This window comes from Anastrepha ludens, chromosome 5, assembly GCF_028408465.1.
Source record: "Anastrepha ludens isolate Willacy chromosome 5, idAnaLude1.1, whole genome shotgun sequence".
Taxonomy (NCBI): domain Eukaryota; kingdom Metazoa; phylum Arthropoda; class Insecta; order Diptera; family Tephritidae; genus Anastrepha; species Anastrepha ludens.
In genome coordinates this window covers 32,447,729-32,474,355 of record NC_071501.1, presented here as the reverse complement: position 1 = coordinate 32,474,355, position 26,627 = coordinate 32,447,729, and the positions used below count along the sequence as shown (strand labels likewise).

Here is a 26,627-nt window from a genome sequence, read left to right as displayed (position 1 = left end):
AGTGTCCTCACCACAAGAGTTATAAACATATATTTAGATAGCCAATCGGCCCTGAAAGCTTTAAAATCGATGAGAAATCTTCTCGGGGACCTAAGAGGGCATTGTCTGATTGACAGGTATGCCAGTAGTCTGGGAGCACCCTATAACGACTATTGCAGAAGCTGTAACGACAGAAAAGACTATAGAATACTTTCTACGAGCATGGCTCTGGATACTTGTAGAAGAAAGTGCAATATTTTAGGAAAAAATTCCCTGAATAACTTGGCAGAAGTAACCAATATAAAAATTGCAAGCCTTGTTAGATATATTAAAGTCACACGTTGATGCAATGAGGGCAATGTAGAGTGAGAAGCAACTTCATATCGGAGGCATTTTCAAATCAGTTCTGCCCACGTAATTCTTGAAAACAGCCACTGTGAAACTAATGAGAGCCTCATGTAAATGAATTCTCACCACCGTTCCGTTCCGCAGTATCGTAGATTGTTTTTTCATCGTGGCAGCTGATACGGGCGTACGGGAGTAGGTACGTTTACGTTGGTGAGTGTGAGCACCATTACTCTCACAATTTCGTGTTTCACCATAGCTGATGACCAAACCTAGTAATTTATCCGTTAGTTCCATCTTGAAAGTAATATTAAAGTAAAAAAAATAATTATATTCTGTTAGACTCTCTGCATCATCCGCCACAATTTTCGTTTTGTTTTCAGGATTAATTTTCTAAGCATTAAGCAAGTAGAATCTGCAGGGGATACCTATCAAATTTCGAAAACAAATTTTTTTTTTTTTTAAATGTTAATATAATCCTTTAAGAATATGTCAAAAAAATTTTTAGAACGTAAATTTAAGTATTTTTATATTATAGATTGTCAACCGTGACGACTCTTTTCTTTGCGTTCAAGCGCTGGGAGAGGTATAGTTATGTATTCAAACTTTAAACGCGTTTTTCTCAAAACTATATTTTTCGAATTGGCGTAAAAGATAACTCGAAAAGTTATTGACCGATCTAACTGGAATTTTGCACACATCTTTTTTATGATATTACTTTCTACGTGAATTTACAATTCGAAAATTTTTCCAAAAAATAATTTTTTTGAAGCAAAAATAATAGGAAAATTCGCCTAAAAGTTAATTTTTTTTTTAAGCATTTTATTCCGCGAATTTTTTTCTCCCATTTTTTTTAATTCATTTAGAAATTATGATATTAGTAAATAAAAAAATGTTGGGTGTTTTGGGTTCAAGTCACCGACGCCGATGCTAAAATGCCCGCCGATTGAGAAGCCCCGCTGCGACCTTCTTGGAAGAATTGGTGTGCATCCGCCATTTTAAGTGATTAAAATAATAAAAAAAAAATGTAGAAATAAGATTATTTTGATGCATAAATAAACTATATGCCAATTTTGAAAAAAATATATTCACTTCTATATTTTAAATAATTTTAATGGAAATCAGGGAAAATATAGCCGTTTACAGGTATCTCTCCCTTAAGTTTCATCTAATAAGAAAACGCTAAAGTAAAAGGTGAATACTTCTAGTTGTTGCTTATTTCCTATTTCCTTTATTCGCAAAAATTTTAAAACTAAAGCAAAACCAAAAATATATGTAAAAAAAACTAAATATTCTTAAAAAAGTATAAAAATTGGGACAAATAAAAATTAGAAATAAAAAATTATGACGAAAAAGAAACATAAAAAACGAGTTGAGAAAATGCGCAAAAATTAAGTAGTAAAAATGTATATATACATTTATATATACTCACGCATAAATATTTTCTATTTTAATTTTAAGTTTACGCTAAAAGAATCTGTCAAAATTAACACTTACCACTGCTAGCCTTTGAACTTGGGCCAAATATAGCGGCAGCGCCATTGCCGATCAAATCGCATGCTATAAAATAATACAAAAAAGAAACATAAAATAAATAGAAAAAACACACTCAAAAAATCTTCTCCAAAAGTAAATAAATAAATTTAAATAATCATCAATGAATGAATGAATGAATGTAAATATACTTGTAGTACTTCAACATGCAGCCGCCGCACATAGAGGCTCGTGGCTTAGCATTCCCGGCGTGCAAAATTCAGAACTAAATTTCAAAAAAAGTCACAGCAGGCTAAGCACGAATACAGGGTGCATACAGTATTTGAGGGCATGTGACTATAGCTTCCCGAAACTAATATTTTTATTTTTGCTCTTTTTCAGACACGAGATGGAGAACTTCAACTTAAGTCAAGAACAGAAGAGTCATGAAGTTATAATCGCTATATGTAAAAATCACACCGATTTAGAAATATCTAATTTTCTTAAGTGTGCCCGTTCATTCGTTCATAAGATTCGCCGTGAATTGGAAACATAGGGCGGTGGGGTAAAATCTGTTGGAAACGCAAAGAAAACGAGAGAATGCTCTGACGCAGAATTTATTCAAGAAGTGACGAGGACACTCCAAAATCAATGAGTGCCCTTGCGAGGGAGCTTAATGTTTCTGAGGCTCGCACCCGCCGAGTTGTCCATGAAGATCTTCGGTATAAATTCAGCTTTTTGTACAGAAGGCAGTTTATGTCGGAGCAAACACGAGAGCAGCGAGTTATTTGATCAAAACGCATTCTAAACAAAATTCAACGCCCTGAAAGGGCTGTAATGTTATGGTTTTTTTCTGGCAAAAAAATGTTTACAAAGACCAAAAACAAACCACAGAAATGACAGAAGGCTATGTCCCAGTTATGTCATGCACACGAAGTTTCCAGCCACTATTATGGTTTTAGGTAGGGTAGTGAAAGAAGGCCTTCATAATCACCCTTACCGACGTAATTCAGATACCGTCTTCCCGATAACCCAAAATAAGTATTTTTACAAATCCGGGACTGTAATACTTGATGCGGCAAATGTTGTAGAGGATTTTGAGAGTTGTGTACCTCTTTACCTTTTTCAGATACTCAAACTGGCATCATTTCAATGGGTGCAATATTCAACAATTTAAGCTCAGAAATAGAAGCCGAAAGAAATTAATATGGAAAGTTCAATTAACTGCAGTTCGGCGGTTTGACCAACCTAGCCGAGTATATTTGCAAAACTGTAAAATACGGCATGATCATGGTTTAATGAAGAGGCCATACCCAGTCATAACTGTCAAAGCCATAGCTCAATCTGAGTAAATGTTTAATGACTTGTTTTCAAAACCAATTGTAATTGATTATTGATATATAGATTAGTTATAAAAAATATATTAACACACATGTATACATGTACAGGGTCCGGCACTTGAAGTGTAACCAACTTCAGACCGCTCGCGTAGCTGATGCACAGGCATCTGCTGTCTATTAGTTGGCTAAATGACAGTCCAGAGTATTGTTTCCAAACGCGCGGAAGCATTTTGCCGAGAGTAAACGCGAAAAAATAAAATTCGTAATGGATTTCAAACGTAATAGTGTGATTGCATTATATTTGGCTGGAAAATCACAACCAGCGATTCTTCGTGAGCTCGAGCACCTTAAAGTAAATAAAGTTTTTGTTTGTCGCGCCATTACTCGTTACAATGATACTGGAAGCATCGCGAAACGTCATGGAGGGGGTCATCAAAGTGCTACAACGTCACGCGAAATGGTTCAAAAAGTGAAGAAGAGACTTGAACGAAATCCCCGACGAGGAGCCAATCAAATGGCGAAAGAACTGAAAATATCTGACCGTAGCATCCACCGCATACTGAAAAATGATCTTAAAGTCAAGCCTTACAAGTTCCAAAAGTCGCATGATCTCACACCAAAGCAGCAACAAGTCAGACTTGAGAGAGCGAAGGAGTTGCTTCGCTTGGCCGTAAGCGGTAAATTTCCGAGCATTGCCTTTTCTGACGAGAAAATTTTACAAAATTGAGCAATTCGTAAACTCCCAAAAGGATAGGGTTTATTTAACCAACCGTTTATACGAGAATTTGAGTCATCGATTGGCCACCAGGAGAGAGCACCCACCACAGGTAAAGGTTTGGGCCGCTGTAACCGCAGATGGACGCTCTCCAATCGTTTTCATGGAGACTGCCGTCAAGTTAAATGCGGAATATTATCGGGGATAAACCTTTTTTTATTGCGTTTGTGGAAAAATATCAAGACGCACACCACAAATAGGAGGAGTAATTTGGCCAAATACCAAATAGAAGTGTACACACCGACTATTTACTTATTTATATAAACCTTTTTTATATTTCAACATAGTCTCATTTTAGGCATATACAGTTCGTCGTAGACTTATACACTTCGCTGTCCTAGTTTGTTGATCCCTTCCGCATAATAGGATTTATCTTCAAATTGGGGAGCAAATAGTCGTCCAAGGGATCCGAGAAAGCCAAGTCTGGAGAATAGGGGAGAGTTGAAACGAGTTGGAGCCGAAATTCCGCACTCGAAATTCTTTTTCGTCAATTTTTTTTTAAACACAAAGAAATGTACCGATCTGGCTGAAACTTCATGTGTGTTCTTCCAAGAGATGCTACTCACTAAACATAACCTCGATACGCGCCAGTAGTGCCATCTCCTTGACTTTGCACGTCCTTTTCAAACGACCCTCGTATATACATATAAAGGTATATTTTTTTTTTTTAATATTTTAAAAAAGCTTTTATTTGAAATGTCCAATGGCTCTTTCAATTTCACTTTTCTCAAAGAGTATGGTAGCTTAATTTTAACAGTCTCATTTTTATGGGATTTGAAATCGTAGAAAAAATACAGGGTATCATATTGGAAAATCGTCAAGGGACTGATAGAGATTTAGTAGAAGCCCTAAGCACCTCACTGCGTAGTGTAAGCAATATTTTGACTGAGTATTGTGTTCCAGAAAGATGTGTGCGCAATGGGTGCTGCATTCGCTAACAATGGAAAAAATAAAGTGGATTTTGTACGTCGATTTATCACTACGAAGGGACTTGGATCTCTCACCATTATTTTAAATCAAAACAAGAGGCCAAAGAGTGGTGTGTACCTGATTCTTCGGCTCCGAAACGAGTTCGAGACCAGAAATCGACCAAGAAGGTCAATTTATTGGGATGCGAAAGGAATTTTTTTTGTGGATTACTTGCAAACTAGTAAAACAATAAATACTGAATATTAATGGAACCTTTTAGACCAGTTGAAGGAAACAATTCTTGAAAAAATACCCAGTTTGCAAAAGAAACAAAAATTTTTTTTCATCAGGGCAGTGCACCGTCTCACAAAAGCATTTTGAGAAAGGCTAAAATCCATGAATTAAAGTTCGAATTGTTCGAGCATCCCCTGTATTCACCAGATTTGCCCCTAAACCTAAAAAAATGCACGCGTAGAAAGCGTTATTCATCAAATTATGAGATCATAACAGCTGTGGAAGCGTATTTTGCAGCTCTTCCAGTTTCGCCCCCCAGGAATGGAATTCATAATGGAATCTCGTTGGAACAAGGGAATCGGTGTTCAGAGAGACTATTCCGAATAATAAAACGTATTTCAAATAATAAAACTGTGTTTTTCTTATCGTACCGCAAAACTTATCGAACAACCTAGTAATGCGGCCACTTTCATTGACTTACCCATTTCCTGCAGCGTAAGACTATCATCATAGCTGACGAAATGTTTCAATGGCTCCAGGCGCACATTCACTTCCAGTTCATTGATGTCACGTATTGCCGTATCAAAAGCATTGACCAGTTCCATTTCATTATAGAAGAATATCACACCTACGTAGACACAGATAACGTATAATTTAGCAACTTTTATAAAACACAAATTTATTTATTTTAATATAGGTTTTTTTTTTTGTTTTTGGTTTTTGTTGAAACATACCGACTTTTACAACTTCAATATCTGTCGTAAGTTGCGCCGTCAGTTGGAAGTGCACAAAAGGAAATAAACAGTAAAGCAGAACATTCTTCATTTTCACAACGCGCCACACATAACCTCAAATCTATGAAAACGCTACTTAAGTGCAGGCATCTAAAAGTTACAGTTAGACCTTAAACAGGCGGTATATTTTGGGCTTGAACACTTTGCTACGCCTGATTTGAGAGATTTGCGCATTCAGGGCAATATAAAGTTGAAAAATACAATATAAAAATAAAAATTATGAAATTTATTAAATTCATAAAATGTATAATATTTTTCGCACTACACTAACACTTTTTTTAAGTAAAACTTATATAAATATCACTTTTTAAATTCCTCAAAATTTCCGTAACGAACGCGGAAATGTGCCAGTTGTTTTTTTTTTAATAATTTTATATATATTCACGTACATAAATATACATATGTATAAATTTATCGCGCCGCCACTTTTGCAGAATATTGCCGAGCTACTTATCTATTTCGAAAATTCCGTCCCAACCGACGCGTTCGCCTATCACAACTTAAATGAAAATGAAATTTCAACTTTGCTTCATTTAAAAAATGGAAGAGCCCAATATTTTTGTATACCAGCCCAACCACAAGTCAATCTATACAAACATTCACATACGCACGTGTACACATATACACAGATATCCATATATGCATACAGCCATCCATACATACAAACATACATGCCTCCATCGTACATTCACACACAAAATCCAGAAGGTGCACGCGTTGAATTAACGCTCGCTCGCCGTCGTCGATGTCTGCTTTGCTTACTAGACAATGTTTTTCAGCCAGAATACAAAAGCCAAGAACCTCAAAAAATTGAAATTAAAACAACAAAATATAATAAAGCAAAATATTTTTTGGAAAATTCGTCGCGATCGTCATCAGCCGCATTGCGCCACATCGCAGCGTTTTCTTCACACCGCTGCTGCCCTCTGTGTCTAAAATATTTTGCGTCGGTTTTTTTTTTTATTTTTTTTTTTTTTCGAACACTGAAAATAATCGAAAATACACATGTTCTTATTAATATGGATATGTACCTATATATGTAGATTGACACACATATTTATATAATTATAATATGTACGATGCTGGAAATTATCTTAAACATCAATCGATTTATGAATTTATTTGAGTCTTTTCACCTTATGGGGTTACATGGGTTTCGTTGGTTCAAAAAATCGATTTATTTTTTTCTTTTGGCTTATTAATTTCTACAACATCTCAGGAATATTATCCTAAATTTTCAAGTCGATCCGAATAATAGTTTCGGAGATACAGCCTTTGGAAGGTGTGCGCTTCAAGCCACTTTTATTGTTACTCAAAACTTTAAACGCGTTTTTCTCGGAACCGTGTTTTCAAAGTCGGTTGTCAAATGTTCTCGAAAACTACTCAACCGATCTTGATGAAATTTTACACAGTTGTTCGAAATACAATTTACTCGTGCTTGAACGAAGGATTTTGTTTTTCTTTTGCAATTACAGCTATTTAAAAAAAGACAAAATGTCACGCAAATTTGACCAAAATTTTCATTTTTTTGGAAAAAACGTCTGCCAAAATTCCAATTTTTACTTTTTTTTCTTTCCTTCGTTCAAGCACGAGTTTATGGTCTTAACTAAAACACTTATTTTTGTTTTTTCATTTTTGATGAGCCTGTCAGGAGTTATGCTGACAACGCGGACGCACCTTTTTTCGAGGGGTCACCGGAAATGACGTCACAATGGTGGAGTTTTAATTTTTTTTTTGTACATTTCAGAAATTATTCTTTAAATATGTGTCTATAAGACAGAAAAAAGTTCGAATTAAATAAATAATTTTTTACATAGAAAAAAAAATATTGAAAATAGGCCTTTTTTTACCCGACGAAACCCATGTTACCCCTTATTCGAGCTAAGAGTGTAGGTCCGTAAATCTATTGTGCCTTCAGCTAAATCCAATAGGAAACAAATTTGAGGAGAAGGGTTTTTCAAAAATGACAAGAACCAGTTTCCTAAATATTTTAAAAAAAAAATATATACAAGGTCCGGCACTCGAAGTGTAAATATCAATTCAAAGTAAAAAATGTGTGAAAATAATACAAAATTTAGAATCAATTTACTTTTGCTCGATATGACCACCTTTTGCCTTGACTATGGCCTTGAGATGGTCCTGAATAGAATCGCAAGCTGCCCGAATGTGACTTGCAGGTATTTCGGCTCAAAGAGAATAATCCATCGGATTCGCATCTGGTGAATTTGAGAGCCATTGTGTGGACGTTATGAAGTTCGGAACGTTGTTTTTTAGCGATTCTTGGTTCACTCGGGCTTTGGTGTTTCCTGTTGAAACGTCCATGGTCTGCCATCGAAATATTTGTTCGCCCACGGCTTCAAAGCAACCTTTAGAATACTTTTCCAATAATATTTCGCTTTTACCTTCGCGCCATGGAGAGCGCCCATCTGCGGTTACAGCGGCCCAACCCATTACCTGTGGCGGATGCTGCCTCCTGGTGGCCAATCGATGACTCAAATTCTCGTATGAACGGTCTGTCAAATAAACCCTATCGTTTTGGAAGTTTACGAATTGCTTAATTTGAAAAATTTTCTTGTCAGTAAACACAACTCCTTCGCTCTATCAAGTCTGATTTGTTGCTGCTTTGGTGTGAGAGCATGCGCCTTTTGGATCTTGTAAGGCTTGACTTTGAGATCATTTTTCAGTTTGCGGTGGATGCTACGGTCAGATATTTTCAGTTCTGTTGCCATTTGATGGGCTCTTCGTCGGGGATTTCGCTCAAGTCTCTTTTTCACTTTTTGAACCATTTCGCGTGACGTTGCAGTCTTTTGATGACCACCTCCATGACGTTTCGCGATGCTACCAGTGTAATTGTAAAGAGTAATGGTGCGATAAGCAAAAACTTTATTTTCTTTAAGGTGCTCGAGCTCACGAAAAATCGCGGGTTGTGATTTACCAGCCAAATATAATGCAATCACACTTTTACGTTTGAAATCCATTACTGCTTTTCTTTTTTCGCGTTTACTCTCGGCTAAATGCTTCCGCGCGTGTGTATACAATACTCTGGACTGTCATTTAGCCAACTAACAGACAGCAGATGCCTGTGAATCAGCTGCGCCAGCGGTCTGAAGTTGGTTACACCTCGAGTGCCTGACCCTGTATGTTATATATTACTATATATATAATAGGTTAGTTTAAGTTTTTGTGGCAGTCAGTTTTAAAAAATAGACAACTCACGTAGACCATGCAGGTCCGTTGAGGTAGCACTGTATAACAATGGAACCTCAGTATTTATTTATCATGGAATCATTTAGACACTCTTATGAAGCATAGGATAAGTTTTATCCCAACACTGGATAATTCCGTAAGAGAGTCAAAAGAGTATTTTCCTAACAGCGCTGCTGCATTTGAAAAGAAACTCCAGGAGTGTACCCTGCTTTGGTACAAAGATGGCTCGAAGACCCCAGAACGCATAGGCGCTGGAATATACGGTCCCAGAACTGCTCCGATGAGCAGTTTTTCAAGCATCTTCGAAGCGGAGATGTATGCCATTTGTCTATGTGCAGAGATAAACTTAGACAGAAATTTCCGGAAGGCGGCACTCATGGTCCTATTGTCCTGTGAGATCAAATCCTCAGTGGTCCTTGAGTATATGGAGAAACTGAATGTGTTAAGTACTCACAAACGCATCCGGCTAATTTGGGTCCCAGGGCACAGGGGCATAACTGGCCTCGAAATAGTGGACGCATTGGTGAGAGAGGCTGCGACCTCGCCTTCAATAGGTCCCGAGCCCTTCCTTGCTATGGGACAACACACCATCAAGGAGAAGGTTAGGAGTGAAGAGCTAGGGCTAAGGGATATTTTCTGGCACCAAATTATGGGGCTACGCCAGGCGAAATCCCTACTGAAAGGTTTAAAAAACTCATTACTCCTCAAAGATAAACTGTGAGTGCTTACGGGTATTCTCACAGCTCACTGCAGACCGCGAAATCATCTGCACATGATCGGAATTTGGTCTCCGGACTCTTGTCGTTTTTGGGACCAGACTCAGGAGACTCCAATGCACCTTCTCTCGAAATGCAACGCTATAGCGCGGAGAAGATTGAGACATCTTGGCCCATTGTAGCCAGAAGAAACACACATACGCTCATACCAACTCAGCTCCATCCTGGGTTTAACAACGGAACTGGGTCTGGATGAGGTACGGTGATGTGCAGAGGGCACAAAAAACCATGAGGTCGAAGTGCAAGCCTCATAAAGAATCTAATCTAACAACCTTTCACAAGTCCTAGCTAAGGATGGACAATACGGAGGAAGTGTTCTGCTGTTTCTTTCTCGTCTCTACAACTTCTGTAGTGTTCTCCTAACCTAGAGAAGTGCCTACCTAACAACCAATAACCGGTGACACAAGCCACGGCCTTCGAGATGTTTTCTCTTGAGAGGTTAAGCAAATCTCCAGGCCTTTCCTTATCTATTTGTGGTCAAATTAGCCTAGTTGTAACACAAGTGTTTTCTTCTCTCTATGACCTATTGGCCTTATTTTTTATCCTTAATTTTCAAGTTGCCATAGGAATTCCATATTTTTAAGCAGCGGAAGATTAGTACCCTTTCTTGCTAGCTCAGCGGCCTTGCAATGTCCTTCAATATCTATATGCCCCGGAACCCATATAAAACGGACCTTGAAGACAGATATCATTTAGAGCTGTCAGACATTCGTGAGCAACCTTTCTTCTTAGAAAAAATTCCATAGTCTACCTTGTTTTCTAGCTTGGATCCATCCGTGTAAAAATGTATTTCACCTCTTCTCTATGGTCTTTATTGCTTGATTTAGTGGGAAGCTCTTCGGAAGCGCTAAAATATCACTAAACTAGGGAGGATGCAAAAGACTACTTGGGTTGGCATCACCGAAGCATGTAGAACTTGTCCCTGTGCTGCCCTTAATATCGGCTTCTACGCCATTTCCATCGCTGCTCAAAGCTCAATCAGGTTAAAGGAAGTTGGCCTCTTGAGGCAATCTCTCAAGGGACATGATAGCAGTTTTAGGCAGTTAACACCCCATTTCTCTAAATTTCGCACAGATCTCTCTATCCGCAAAGTGGAATGGGGAGTCGGAGCAGAGGTTTTCTCTAAATCAACCAATTTATCTCTCTCCTTAAAACTGCCGAATGCTGCTGGTGTTATTCACACAGAAGAGGGAGATATTAACGACGCCATGGTGCAGATCCAAACTAGTCAACTTCTGTAAGAAGGAAATTAAATCTCTTTGGTGTGCAGGTAACATTTCTCAGATCTGAGAATCTGGGTTTCAGGACATGGGAACATAGAAGGAAATGAAATCGCTGATGAACTTTCTAGAAAGGTTTGGCCATCGACATCCCCCTGACTGTTGTCAAAAAGGAAATGCACAATTTATTTCTCAGAAAAGCGCAGTACAGATGGAGCTCCATTTCTTCTATTTCGAAAACCCTTTGGCCCCAGTACAATAGACGCAGGACTCAGAAGTACTGAGAAAGTACACACGCAGGAAAACTAGGTTTAGCATTTAATGCCCATTGCGGAAGCTGTGAGGACCTTTCAGAGAAGGAGACTGTTAAGCGCTTTCTCTGTAAATGCCCGGGCTTGACAGCTAGACGTTTAAGTTCACTGAGTGCTCCTTCCTTTGACGGTCTGGGGCAGTGCTCCAACCTAAATCCCGTCCCGATGGATTTTGTTGATCTGGAGTTATCTCAAAGTTTAAAGAACCGATTAGACTCAAGCTGAGTATTTATTATTGTGTTGAGTCGCCAGGTCTTGCGAAGTAAAAAAATACGTTCTCCCTCCGCCATAACCCCCCACACCGCAAGCTTTTTTGCCTCCCCTCGTTAAAAAAATTGTTAGAATTATTATTTTTATTAATCAAGTTTAACAAAATTACAATGCAAGTAAGGTAATTTAACTCAAATACATATTTTGACCAAATTTTTCATTAACTAAAATTGTACGCCCTTAAATAAATCAATAAGTTTGAAAAATACTTCAGCTATGTCGTTCAATCGTAATACCTCCGGTTATGCACACTCCGTTCACGATCTCGATGAGATGCTTTCGATTTGGTTGTCCTGTGAGAGCGACCACTTACGCGACTATGCGAACGTGATCGCGAATGATCTGTTGAACGTTTTGAAGAGGATTTCGAGGAAGTGGAGCTTTTTGTGCTCTCGGAAATTTTTGCTGGCTTCTTTGTAATCCAAAACATAAGCACGAAGCATAGCTCAGCTTTAAAAGCTTGCCACGGAGTGGTCTAAAAGAAAGTGTTTTTTTTTTATTATAGTATTTTTTTTTTTATTTTAAATATTTCATTTTCGAAAGAGCAAAGTGATTTCATACCATCTCTTCCACAGCAACTGTTTGTACATTCCACAAGAACTCACAAACCCCAATAATGAAAGCAACTGCCACACCACCGCCGAGCGCAAGAAAGACGCCACCCAGCTCGATAATCGAAAGCTCATCACCATCCACTTCAGTATATTTAACGCAGTTACTAGCATTTTTCGGTGTCCACCAACGACGTTTGAGGGTCAAAAGAACGCCCTTCTCACTTAATTGCAGAAGAGAGATGCTCAAATTTGAACGATATTCGGAGCCAAATGGTACAGCCAATGCGTAATGCTTTTCACCTATTTGCTCACCAACTTGCTTCAGATCACAGCTCCGTTCAACATTATATGACAATGACGTTGTTTCCATTAAAAAAGCATACGTACCCTGACCTTTACGCACACGATCAACACCCTCTTTATTGCTGGATGTGAAAGCGGATGGGGTAAAACTTATCATTTGATTCCAGGCCTTCTTATAATCCGTCTCATTCGATTCGGAAAAGAAGACTGAAGTGCTGCCACCAGCCAATGTGCCATACTTAACCTTATTCTGATCGACAAGACTTTCGAGGCTATTGAACTCGCTTTGTAGTTTGTTGTTCGTTAGTGAAGCCGCCAAATTGGCAATATACGCATTGACCATCATCAAGGTAAAGAACCACCACATACCGCTGAGAATACGCATCGGAGGGCCTCTGTTAGGAGAAAAATTATTAGGTTTTTTTTTTGTAATATAACTGAAATCGAGTTACTTTGGTAGTATATCGCAACCTTGTTGCATAATAGAGCCAATCATCAGCCAAAATGAATTCGAATTATTCCATATATTTTCAAGCTCTACCGGATCGGAATCAGCTGGATTAGGATTCATCCACTCGTGTTGTGAAAATCTGTGGAATTATATAGTAAGATGCTGTGTTAGGGATGAATCACTTACTAAATAAATAAAATTAAATAAAGAATACAGAGGTGCCCATATCCAGTAACAGTTATCATGCTCTCAGTGAATTTGACAGTTGGACACACCAAGTGAAGTCAAGGCCTATCTCTACCTGATCTTTTCAACGCAGAGAAGGACTTCCTCTCCTACCACCAGCTGGTACCGCATCGAATACTTTCAGAGCCGGAGTGTTTGTATCCATTCGGACGAAACGATCCAGCCAACGAAGCCGCTAAATCTTTACTCGCTGCACTATGTCTATGTCGTCGTAAAGCTCATACAGCTCATCATTCCATCGCCTGCGATATTCACCGTCGCCAACGCGCAGAGGAAGATGCTTCCATATGTAGAAGTCCACGCAAGTAGGGAAAGTCACCGATTGCCATTCTCTTGCGAATGGCCAGAACGATTCTTCTAGATATGGCTCAAGCAGCTCACAACTTCCGGGACTATCCTCTAGGTAGCTTACGAACACCCGTTCGAGAGCGAACTAATGTGAGAAGGCGAAACTTCACAGGATAGCTGATTGAGCGCTGAATTTGAGAGCCGCCATGTAAAACTCTCCCCAACGAAAACACAAACAAAGCCTCGTATCTCCTACTATCAACGGAAAAACTGGAAACAAGATGTCGTAAAACATAGCGAGTCCATGCATGTATACACAGGTGACTTAAAGCTCTAGGGCTACGTGAGCATTGCTTTATGTTCCGAGCATTTTGAATCTTTTTTAGCTTTCGGTTCGCCGACTATTGTAGTATTTTTCAACTAGAGCTGCTAATAATTCAGGCTATGGCAATGGCGCAATGTGAGCCAAACCTGGACACAATTTTTACGTTTGATCTGACAGCCATATGGCTATAGATTCCTCACAAAGCAGTCGACAACCCAAATGGTACCTATGAAATTTCAGGCATCTCGTAACGAATGTAATGGGTTCAAGGGTATTGCGTCTTCGAGGTGAACTTTAGTTTTAACGAGATCCTGTTTAATGACAAGATACGCAGATACATGACTACTACAGAAGCTCTCTAGGTAGACAATTCTTCAATGAGTTAGAAGATCTCAGCAGTGTGGAATTCAGTGTTCTTCTCAATTGATAAAATATCTAAAACTTAATTCTGTCATTCAGGCGGCCAAGGTCCCAGTTCTGTTTGCCCATTCAAACCTCAAATTATTGAAAGAGTTTCTTTCAATAGAAACCGCTCCTCGACGGGCAGGTACTTGATTGTATTTCTGCATGGGCAAAGTTTCTAATAAAAATCGATTTGCCTTTCTTTATATAAGAGCTGAACAGATTGGAGGTACTTTTTCCAATAAGGTTTTTTGAAAGATCACGGGAGACTAATGTCAAACATCATTTTTTCTGTATTCATTTGCATTTCATCGTGGCATTTCATCGCCTCAGAATTGTTTACAAATCGTAAAATTGTATTACGAAAATCGAAAAAGAGCAACCCGAAGCCATTCAAGAACAGCCATCCATCTACCGAAAACAAACGTTTGGTGCGGCCTATGGGTTGGAGGAATCATCGGCCCATATTTCTTCAAAGACGATGCCGGAAATTGAGGCCCGTGATCTCCACAACATTTGGTTCCAACAAGACGGCTTTACTTGTCATGAAGCCATGCAGCCCGTGAAACAATGGATTTACTGTGCCGTCGTTTCGGTGAGTGATTCATATCTCGTCGCGGACAGTGGATCATGTGGCATCCGATTTTTAGACTTTTATTTGTGCGGGTATGTAAAGTCCAAATATCTTGTGGATAAACCAACTTCGATTGAGGAATTGGAAGCCCACATTACTGAAGTTATTCACGAGATACCGACCGAAGCCCTTCAGTGAGTCATTCAAAATTAGTGTTTATGGATAGTCGAATTACGGCACAGTTGCGGCCAACTGAGCCTCTGATGGGATTATCTTAAAAAAATAAATGCTAGGAATTGTTCTACACAAAACTAAGAAAGTTTGCTCAATCAATTTAAATTTTCGTTCTTTTATTTCATTTTAAAATTTGATACCTCTAAATTAAACACCCTTTATACAATAATATATAAATCAAAGACCCTTTACTCTGCAGTACTCTCTTTCTGTGACCTTATTTTCCTGCGGTCGCTGTAGTAATATTCGAAGAACCGTGGATTAAGTAGATTGAAGTGGAAAAATGAGCACAAATTTGTCGTGACGTAATTGGAGATGAAGTGCGTGAGAGAACTAAGAAGAAAATCACGAAATAGTGAGCTTTTGTAAATAAAAAGTGAAAATATAGGTTATGTTAATTCAAACGCAAAAGAGCATAGAAATAAAAAAGTTATTTTTAAATAAAAAATGTAAGCAAATACGCAATTGCGACAACTAATTTTGTCGAGAATCAAAACAGCTGATTCTGCCAAATTCACTGAGAGCTTAGTAGCGGTACCGCATTGTAGACGCCCCTGTTAGTCTCACTGTTTCTCGCACGAACCAAAAAAAAGAGAAGCGGCAATACATCAGCTGAGAAGACAGAGATGTATACTCCCTACTTTAATTCGCCGGTTCTTTCAAAGGCGAATCTATCAAGGTTGCATTACTTGTCTCGTGACTTTTTGATATTTTTATCGCCTTGCTGGATGTCATATTTTGACATTACAACCGAAAGCAAATTTGGATTTTTGACATTAACGACCTTGACAGATGGGCCTTGGTTCTTTCCACTCACGTCTCCCGCAACATCACAACTCAGCAACTAAACACAAAGATTGTAACTCACCGCGCCAATAATACAAACAGCAACGTCATCACCAATTGTGTCAGCATCATATTGTACCACACCTCTTCGGCAAATGGATCCAAGAAGGCATAAACATTCTTCGGTGCCGGTGCTCTTCTGTAAAACAGTATACTAATACCGAGTTGCATGAAAGGCACTGTAAAATCAACAACTTGACGACGCGCCTGGGTAATGGTTATGTCGCATATACCAATTTGGGCTTGCTAGAATTCAAAGATTAGTTGTTATTACTCGCTTAAGTTGGATGTATTGGGTTTGGGAATAAGTTCATAGCGTTTTTATATTTTCTTTTATTTTACAACGATTTGTTTCCTGTTTGGCCAAGGGTAAGTATTCATTCGATAGAACTATTCCTACTCTACAAAACTGTGTTAATTGTATTTTTGAGTTATTTAATTTTTTACTAATTTTGAGGCTTAGAAATGGAATACGCAGAAGGCAAAAATCAACCTTTTCGACACCTACGCCTCATTGCTTTTCATCGAGGTCAAAAAGCTGGCGAAGCAGCCCGGCACATTTGCAATGTGTATAGAGAAGGTGTCATAGGCGAGTCTAAAGCAAGGAAATGGTTTGAAAAGTTCAAAAATCTCTCCTTACACATCAATAGCACGTTCCACAGCGGAAGGTCTTCTGAACTCATTAAAGAACGTCTCAAGTCACTTTTAAAGGAGAACCGTCGGACAAACGAGTCGTGAATTGGCGAAAAAAATGAACTGCGATCATAAAACGATTTTCATGAATGGAATTTACCGAAAAATTGGGAGCCTGGGTGCCTGACGAGCTCAACGAAAAAAAACAATGAAAGTTACCTTTAAAATGCTTCTCAGCATCACGCTGTCATCAGCGCTTTTATACCGAATCGTCACGGGAGATGAGAAATGAAGCAAAGAAAGGAGTGTGTGGCTCCAGGAGATACGCCAAAGCCGAGAGTCAAGCCGGATCTTCATCCAAAGCAGATCCTGTTATGTGTTTGGTGGGACTGGGAGGGCTTGGTGCACTGGGAAATGCTCAAAAAGAATGCCACGGACCTACGAAGGACCACTACATTGCCCAGCTATACCGCGTGAATGTGGCTATTCGACTGAAAAGAGCTGATCAACATCGTCAAAACATGTCGTCAAAGCCGTACTCCAAGAGGCCGTACTCTAATGGGAGGTTCTTCAGCATCCGCCGTATTCTCCGGACCTTGCACCGACCGATTACTATCTTTTTCGCCCCCTGTGAAACCATATGAAGGGCGAAGAGCGTTACTTTCGATAACAAAGAGGTCCGCCTCAACAAACAGGACTGCCTCAACAACTTCTTTGACACTCGACCAGGCGATTTTTGGCGAAACGGCATCAACAAATTGGTCGAGAGTTAGGAAGAGGTTGTAAACAGCAACGGCGAATATATGATTAATTAACTTATTGATATAATTATTGTTTTTTCCTAATAATCAAAATTAAACCATCTCCAGCACTCACGTGATCAATCAGCCGTCTAATAATGCCATCCCACTCGCCAGTCTCCGGATTGGGTTTGCCAGTGCCACGCTCAATTAAGAAATCATATTTGAAATCCATTATCTCTGACAATTTCCCTATCAAATCCACCGCATAGCCTTCATACTTCTCCATGCCACGCAAATTCTCATGATCCTCTCTGCGAAGTAACTGACATCAATCGAACGGTAATCTTAATTTAACAGCACCACAGCCAACTGGCCACTCACTACTCACTTTAACATGAAATAAGGTTCTTCAAAGCGTGTCGCCACTAAAAAGAATTTCTTTTCCAACGAAAAATCAGGGGTTGTCGAAGCGCTGCTCGTCGTCGCATAGATTGAACTTGGTGGTGCCACAGTGCCATCCGATTTAAAGATAGATAAAATTTCATTTGTGGTTGGCTTGTAAATTTCCAAACTAAAATCGCTGCGTTCACCATTTTCGTCGATTTTCAGATTTTCCGTTTTGAAGGGCGGCTCCACATCATCTTCAGAGATCTTTGGCGAAAAATTATTGTAGCGTTGTATACAAATAAAATAGATTTTAAAATAGTGCATCGATAATGCACACGCACCGTCTTCATTTCGCGCACGATCTGACGTCCCACATACCAAGGATGGCCACTACTGCCGCCATGGTAACCAAGTTCGCATCTGTTTGATGGTTCCTTAAACGTTCTCAACGATATAATTACATTTCTTGCGGCATTGGCAAATAAGACAACAGCATCGTACATCAGAATTGGCAAGAAATCCTGACTGGCAAATATCTCCTATTCATATTAAGGGAAAAATTGTATGCTTATTAAAAGCAAGTTCATATATCAAAAATGTAGATGAGTCTTCTAAAATGAGCTATCTTCCCAATTTCTTTGACTCTACTCACATCAATTGGCCGTATTCGGGTCTTTTTGCGTCCATAAGGATTCTCATCAACCAATTTTAGGCGCACAGAAGTTATATTGGCTTTATAGTCCGCATTGTACAAACTTCTCAAGGGCGAGTTGTGTGTATTCAAATGAGACAGGAACCAATACTAGAAATAAATATGATTGAAATGAAAACATTGATATAGTAGGCAACCTACCCGAAAAGAGCCCAGCAACTTAAAGGGCATCGAAGTTTCCAACAAAATTTGCAACGAGTCCTCAGAACAATCCAGAATAATTCTATTTTCATGCAAGGTCTCTCTTACCTCCTTCCAAAGTACACGCAAATCGTGTTTATAATCGCCGATATAGCGTAACTTGACAAGATCATTGTTCATGGATTGAATATTCAAAAGGTCTTGTAAGCGCGCGAGACCTGGAAATGGGAAATGAGAAAGTGGAAAAGGGAGAGGAAATGGAAAAATAAAACAATATAAATTAAATTAGTAATAAATATTAATAAAAACATATTAAATAAAGAAATAAGCAAGAAAAAATTATTTCTAAAATATAATATCATAAATTAAAATAAAACAAAGTCAAATATAATAAAAGTAAATTATATTTAAGAAAATTAAATTAAAATAAATTTAGTAATAAAAAAAATCAATTAATGTAATATAGGAAATAAATTCAAAAAATATGTGGAATATACCAAAACAATTAAAATAGCAAACCCAAAAACAAAAAATTCAAGTTAAAAAAATTAAGCAAATTAAAATAAACAAGAATAAATAAAGTAAAATAAAACTAAAAAAAATTTAATTGAACAAAAAATTATTTAAATAAAAACAATAAAAACAAGTTGTTGAAGTAGTTTCAAAAAAATAAATAAAACAAAACAAAATAAAATAAAAAAGAATAAAATAACTTTAGATAAAAAAATAAACTTTCAACTAATTTAAACAAAAAAATAGGTAAAAGAAAAACAAATAAAATTAAAAATTTAAAAAATCAGATTAAATTTAATTAAAAGTGTTATAAAACAAAAGTGAAGTCAAATATAATAAAAAAGAATAGAATACAAATAAATAAAAAAAAATTTAAACAAAAAATTAAGTAAAACGAAAACAAATAAATTTAAAAATTTTCAAAATAGAATTAATTTCAATTAAAATTCTTATAAATAAAAACTAAATAAAGTAAAATAAAATAAAAAATTAATTAAATTAAAATTAATTAAAATTCTTATAAATAAAAACAAAGTCAAATAAAACACAATAATAAAAATTAAATGAATGATGATACACAAATAAACATCAAACTAATCGAAACAAAAAAAAAATAAGTAAAATGAAAACAAATAAAATTAAAAATTTTAAAACTAAAATTAATTTTAATTAAAATTCTTATAAAATATTATACAAAAGTCAAATATAATGAAAGCAAATTAAATTGGAGGAAAATAAATGAAATAAAAACAAGTTCATCAATAAAAAATAAAATAAGAGAAAAGTATATATAAAAATAAAAAAAAGAATATATAAAGGCAGTGCCAACAAAAAAAAAGCTAAATCAAGTAAATTAAAATAACTAATTTAAACAAAAAAATTAGGTTAAACGAAAACAAATAAAGTTAAAAAATGTAAAAATAAAATTAAAATTTATTAAAATTCTTAAAAATAAAAACTAAATCAAGTAAAATATCATAAAATAAAATAAAATAAAATTTTTTATAAATAAAAACTAAATCAAATAAAATAAAATAAAATAAAAAAATTGAATAAATTAAAATAATATATATTAAACTAAAATAGAATAAAACTAAAATAAATGGATATAAACAAATCAATACCCAATAAAATTAAACAAAAAAATTAAATTAAATAAAAACAAGAAACAACTACAAAAGAAATAACGGAAACAAAAGAAAGTAAAATAAAATATAAAATAATTAAATAATTTAAGATAAACAAATAAACATCAAACTAATTTAAACAAAAAGTTAAATAAAACCAAAACAAATAAAATTAAAAATTTCAAAGATAAAATTAATTCTAACCAAAATTCTTATAGAACAAAACAAAGTCAAATATAATAAAAGTAAATTAAATTCAAGTACATTAAATGAAATAAAAACAAATGCATTTATAAAAAATAAAATAAGCGTAAAGTGTATATAAAAAATTAAAAAATCGAGCAGTACCAACAAAAAAAAAACTAAATCATGTAAATTAAAATCAAATAGAATAAAGAATAAAATAATTTAAGATAAACGAATAAAAACCAAACTTATATAAACAAAATAGTAAAACGAAAATAAATAAAAAACAAGTAAAATTCAAAACTTTAGGAGTAAAATTAATTTTAATTAAAATTCTTATAAAATAAAAAAAGCATCAAACATAATAAAAGCAATTTAAATTGGAGTAAACTAAATGAAATAAAAATAAATTCATTAATGAAACATAAAATATAGGAAAATAATATAAAAACAAAAAAAAACGAAATATATAAAGGCAGAACCAACCAACAAATTTTAAATAAAAACTCAGTAAGGTAAAATAAAATTAAAATAAATAAATTCACAAAATATTGCATTAAAAATAAATTAAACAAAAAATTAAATAAAGTGAAATAGCAAAAAATAACATAAAAAATAAAACGAGACATATAAAAAAATATAAATAATAATAAAAAAACATAAATGAAATAAAATGTAGCAAAAAATAAATGAAGTAAAATAAAAATTAAAAAATGATGGGTACTAGCTGTACCCTGCGCGCGTTGCTACGGCAACAACTAAAATAAAGTTAAGAAAAATAACTTCAAAGAAAAATCAATACACAAATATTCAATTCATTCTAGGCGAGTTACATCCATGAGCATGTCATATTCGTTTCCTTTGTGTAAAAATACATAGTCATACTAATTTTTATGACAATCGGTTGAACGGGGCAGAAGTTGCTACTCTGCAGGTGGCGAGTGGCATCAATGAGCATATTCTACAAACCTTCTCCGTGGAAAAATACATATATATACCAATTTTTATAATTATCGGTCGAGTAGTTTTTGAGTTCATCGATGACATACAGACAAACATTAATTTTTATATATAAAGAAGAAAATGGGAATAAGTTTCCGTCCTTTCTTAGCCAAAGTTACGAATGATTTAAACAATTAAATAATAAATAATAGTATATTATATGAAGTATGTGCCACTGGAAGCTAAAATTTTACTGCATTTTTCCGGCAGCAATCGGATTCCTCTGACGAAAAATTCGAGTTCTTTTGACTTGATCAGTTTGCGATGCTCTCGTAGGAAGTGAACCGCTCTCCAATAAGGGCTAACTGCATTGATCGGAGCATCCGAAGGTGCAATGCCTGGGGAATACGACGAGCAGGGCAAGTTATTCCAATTCAGTCCCTCTAAATATTTCTGGACCGATTTAGCAAAGTGTGGGCCCTGGCGTTGTTATGCAGCAAAATCAGTTTGTCATTTCTTTGAGAGTCGGTAACGATAGCCAGTGATGATTTCAGATGGTTTAAGCAGTTCATAATAGATAACACCCTTCTGATCCCACCAGATGCACAATATAACCTTTGAAGCATGAATATTTTTTTCGCTGTCGGTGGACCTGATTCACCTGGCAGGCTTCAGCATTTTCGATGCTTAGGGTTATCGTAATAGATACATTTTTCATCGCCAGTGACGATGCGATGCAGAAAACCTTTTTTTTGTGCCGTTCAAGAAGCATCTCACAAGTCACCAAACGACTCTCAATATCTCTCCTCCACTCCTTCAATTGATGTGGCACCCAGTTACCTGCGTTCTGGACCATTCGCATCACGTGCAAACGTTTACCGGCGGTTGATCTGTCAATCTGTCAACATCCAACTCTGTTGACACATCATTAAGGGTTCGACGTGAGTCTTCATCCCAGAATTTTTGTAGTTAAGTATCTTCGAGTTTTTTCGGTGCCTCTTCGCCATCTTTATCACTCACATCGAAATTGCCACTTTGGAAGCGTCGAAACCACTCTTTAAAAGTTGTATTTAATTACCGTAAATGTTGATCGATATACGACACGTTTCAGCTGCACTTTTTTTTAAAAGGCATGACTTCCGCAAATGCTGTTTTTTCGGGACAAACGTAGACATTTTTGACGTCAGATAAAAAAGGATCTTTACGCTTCAAACGAATGTCAACTACTGCGATCCAGACCTCACATATACCCCTTCAAATTACCAATATATTACTAGAGTGAACACAAAAATAGTATCAGCAATGACACCTCTTTCACGAGAGCGGAAACTTATTCCCATACCCATTATATAAATAAAATAAAACAAAATATTTATAAAAGAAAAAAATGAAATAATTATTCAGTTAAAATTAAGTAGATTCAATAAAATAAATTTAAAAAATACAATAAAATAAAATTATATTAAATCGGCTTGAATAATAACAGAAAAAAATAAAATTAAATAATATTAATTCAGATTGAATAAAAATAAAATAAATAAATTAATTAAAAATATCAAACAAAATTAAGTACAATAAAAATAAAAACTGAAATAAAATAGCATAAAAACGAAAGAAAATATATAATAAAATATATAAATAAAAACATACAGAAAAATTAAATTAATTTATAATATTACTAAAAATTATTGAAGTAAAACAGCATAAAATAAAATATCATACATAAATAATCAAAAAAAATAAATAAATTCCAATTGAATTCAATTAAAAAAATTGAAAATATAACATAAAACTTATTTAAATAAACTTGAGTAATAAAAAAATAACAATTTAAATAAAATAATATTAAATCAAATTGCATGAAAAAAAATTAGTTCTTTGAAAAAATAAAACAAAATAAAGTACAATATAATAAAAATAAATACTGTAATAAAATAACACAGAAACGAAAAAATTAAAAAAAAACTGAAAAAATATAAATAGAAACAAATAAAAAAAAATAAATTAGTTAAAAAAAAGATAAAAAATTATGGAAAAAAATTAAAAATAAAATTAAATATCTTTCAAAAATAATGAAATGAAATAAACTTAAATTAAATTACATAAAAAAAAGTTCAAAGAATAATATAAAATTTATTTAAATAAAAAAAATATATTTAAATTAACTTAAACTATCTTATTTTATTAATTAGAAGAAAATAAAAAGCAAAATAAAATAATATCAATCATAATAAAAATCAATTTGGATGAAAAGAAAATTAATTAGTTAAAAAAATAAAAAAGTAAAGTATCATAAAAATGAAAACTAAAATAAAATAACATAAAAACGAAAAAATTAAAAAAAAACTAAAAACATACAAAAAATAAATTAATTAAAAAAGATTAAAAATTATTGAAAAAAAATTAAAAATAAAATTAAATATATTTCAAAAATAATTTAATGAAATGAATTTAAATTAAATTATATTTAAAAAAGTTCAAAAGAATAATATAAAATTTATTTTTACTTAAATAAATTTATTTAAATTAACTTAAACTATCTTATTTAATTAATTAAAAGAAAATAAAAAATAAAATAAAATAATATCAATCATAATAAAAATCAATTTGGATGAAAAGAAAATTAATTAGTTAAAAAAATAAAAAAATAAAGTATCATAAAAATGAAAACTAAAATAAAATAACATAAAAACGAAAAAATTAAAAAAAAACTAAAAACATACAAAAAATAAATTAATTAAAAAAGATTAAAAATTATTGAAAAAAAATTAAAAATAAAATTAAATATGTTTCAAAAATAATGAAATAGATTTAAATTAAATTAAATTAAAAAAAGTTCAAAAGAATAATATAAAATTTATTTATACTTAAATAAATTTATTTAAATTAACTTAAACTATCTTATTAAAAGAATATAAAAAATAAAATAATATGAAATCCATTTGAATGAAAAAAAAATTAATTAGCTAAAAAAATAAAAAAATAAAGTACTATAAAAATGAAAACTAAAATAATATAACATAAAAACGAAAAACTTAAAAAAAAAACACTAAAAACATATGAAAAAATAAATTAATTTAAAAAAAAAAGTTTTAAAAGTTATTGAAGTAAAACAATTTAAAATTAAATATCTTCAAAAATTATTACGTAAAATAAATTAAAACTAAATTTAATTAAACAAAGTTCAGAAGAATAATATAAAGTTTATTTAAATTAACTTAAAGAATAAAAGAAAATAATACAATAAATAAAATAAAATAATATAAATTCAAATTGAGTGAAAAAACTCAATTAGTTATTAAAAAAATAAAATATGAAAGAATAAGAACTGAAATAAAATAACAAATAAAAGAAAAAATAAAAAAAATCGAAAAAATATAAATAAAAACATATAAGCAAATAAATTCATTAAAAAAAATATTAAAAATTATTGAAATAAAACATCATAAAATTAAATATCTTTCAAAAGTAATGAAATGAAATAAATAAAAATTAAATTAAATTAAAAAAAAGTTGAAAAGAATAATAAAATTTATTTAAATTAACTTAAAAATAAAAGAAAATAATAATAAAATAATATTAAACCAAGTTGAATAATAGAAAAAATAGAAAAAAGTAAATTAAATAATAAAATATAAAAAAAAGAAATCAAATTTTATAAAAAAATTAATTAAATAACACAACATTAAACAAAATAATAAAATCAATAATAAAAATAATAAAAAAATAAGAAAAAAAAATAATTATTATATAACACAATTTCCAACCGACCCTCTTGGGTCTCGTAGACAATTGAATAATAACAGAAAAAAAAAGAAAAAAGTAAATTAAAGAATGAAATAGAATAAAATAAAATAAAATCAAATTTTACAAAAAAATAAATGAAATATCATAGCATTAAACAATAAAATATAATAAGGTGAAATAACATTTTATAAAAAAATAAATGAAATATCATAGCATTAAACAAAATAATAAACTCAATAATAAAAATAATAAATAAATAAGAAAAAAAAAATTATTCTATAACACAATTTCCAACCCACCCTCTTGGGTCTCGTAGACAATCGTAAATTGCTCCCATTCGTAAACGGACTTGATAATGCTGAAGTAAGCCTTTGAGATCATCGCTATCGAAGGCGCCACATTGACAGTCATTCGATTATTGACGCGCTCTTGAAATGTGGATTGAAATTTCCAATCGAATTCTATATGTGGAATGCCAGTGGCATTGGCTATGACCGCAACAATGTCTGAGAATGAGAATGTGAAAAATTTTTGATAGAAACCATTCATTTAGAGCTGGCAAATAACAATCAAAAAATAAATAATCTCAAATGTATATTATTTTATATTGTCCGTTGAAGCTTCGAATTTCTCACAGTAGTTTCTTCTTTGCAGTAATTTATTTATTTTTCCAAAATGCATTCCAACCAGTTCGAAATGCATGCATAAATATATTCAAGCTCACAGCGTTGGCATTGCGTACGTATGTATCTACGAGTGCATACATACATATATACATGCATACATACATGCATACATAATATACATATACACATAAATATATATATACATATGTATATATGTATATTACATACATAAATTCTTTTCGATCACAAAGAATAAAAACCAAATAGCAGCAGCAAAAGTGTTGGCGCATTTTTCGTCGCATTTGATTCCACTCACCACTAGACGCCTTTGAACTTGGTCCGAAAATAGCAGCAACGCCATCTGAAAGCAATTCACAAGCTGAAATGTTTGGAAGAGACAAATAAGAAAGATTGTTAATTGAAAGTGAAAATGTTTTAAATTTAAAAAATAATAATTTTTATGCACAACCAAAATTTATTAAAGAAATTAATAGCAATCTCGCAATTGTTCAGTAAGCATTTTTACACCTACTAACTTAGAATTTGGAAAAAAACGCATGAAGGAATTTTGAAATATTTTGTATCTTTTTTTACACTCGCATAACATATCAGCTGCATGATTCTCCAACAGAGTGACAACGAACACTGTGAGTAATTCTATTAAATTATTAGAAAATTTATTTAATTATTCAAAAATGTGGATAGGCCATTTAAGTCATCGGCAAATCATAAAACTTTACACCTTTTGACAGAAGTCTCGGGCTGGTTATTCTGATACCGCGTTGGAAGCGCGATGTCGAAGACATTTATATTATGAAACAGGTCACTCCGAAAGAGCGCGTATGTTGAAATATACATACATACATATCGTACATTTGTACGATTTTTGCATACAAAAAATTATTCGCGCAATACAACTGAACGATTTATATTTTCTTTGATATATTGGGCATTCAACAAGTGATTTTAATCGCGGATAGAAGCACGTTTTGTTAAAAAATAAAATGGAATCTT

At 33.6% G+C, this 26,627-nt stretch overlaps 2 protein-coding genes across 5 annotated transcripts in view; both read right to left on the bottom strand.

Moving 5' to 3' along the window:
• Nucleotides 1-6,014, bottom strand: part of LOC128864581 (glutamate receptor ionotropic, kainate 1) — a 32,805-nt gene extending 26,791 nt beyond the window's left edge. The window contains exons 1-3 of the mRNA XM_054104325.1: nt 5,790-6,014; nt 5,537-5,683; nt 1,822-1,884 (exon numbers count right to left, since the gene is read on the bottom strand). Of these exons, the coding sequence (XP_053960300.1) occupies nt 1,822-1,884; nt 5,537-5,683; nt 5,790-5,880 (301 nt within the window). The 5' untranslated portion in view covers nt 5,881-6,014. The remainder of the gene's footprint in view (nt 1-1,821; nt 1,885-5,536; nt 5,684-5,789) is intronic.
• Nucleotides 6,015-11,729: 5,715 nt separating this feature from the next.
• LOC128865413 (glutamate receptor ionotropic, kainate 2) overlaps nt 11,730-26,627 on the bottom strand; it is a 62,131-nt gene continuing 47,233 nt past the window's right edge. For 3 of the 4 annotated variants that reach the window (XM_054105774.1, XM_054105775.1, XM_054105773.1), the window contains exons 4-14: nt 25,930-25,992; nt 25,287-25,493; nt 18,473-18,690; nt 18,272-18,421; nt 17,961-18,158; nt 17,621-17,883; nt 17,366-17,543; nt 15,879-16,102; nt 12,943-13,080; nt 12,195-12,885; nt 11,730-12,108 (exon numbers count right to left, since the gene is read on the bottom strand). In XM_054105774.1, the coding sequence (XP_053961749.1) occupies nt 11,857-12,108; nt 12,195-12,885; nt 12,943-13,080; nt 15,879-16,102; nt 17,366-17,543; nt 17,621-17,883; nt 17,961-18,158; nt 18,272-18,421; nt 18,473-18,690; nt 25,287-25,493; nt 25,930-25,992 (2,582 nt within the window). In that variant the 3' untranslated portion in view covers nt 11,730-11,856. Of the gene's footprint in view, nt 12,109-12,194; nt 12,886-12,942; nt 13,081-15,878; nt 16,103-17,365; nt 17,544-17,620; nt 17,884-17,960; nt 18,159-18,271; nt 18,422-18,472; nt 18,691-25,011; nt 25,123-25,286; nt 25,494-25,929; nt 25,993-26,627 lie in introns of those variants that run through there. The other variant, XM_054105776.1, reaches the window with a different exon arrangement.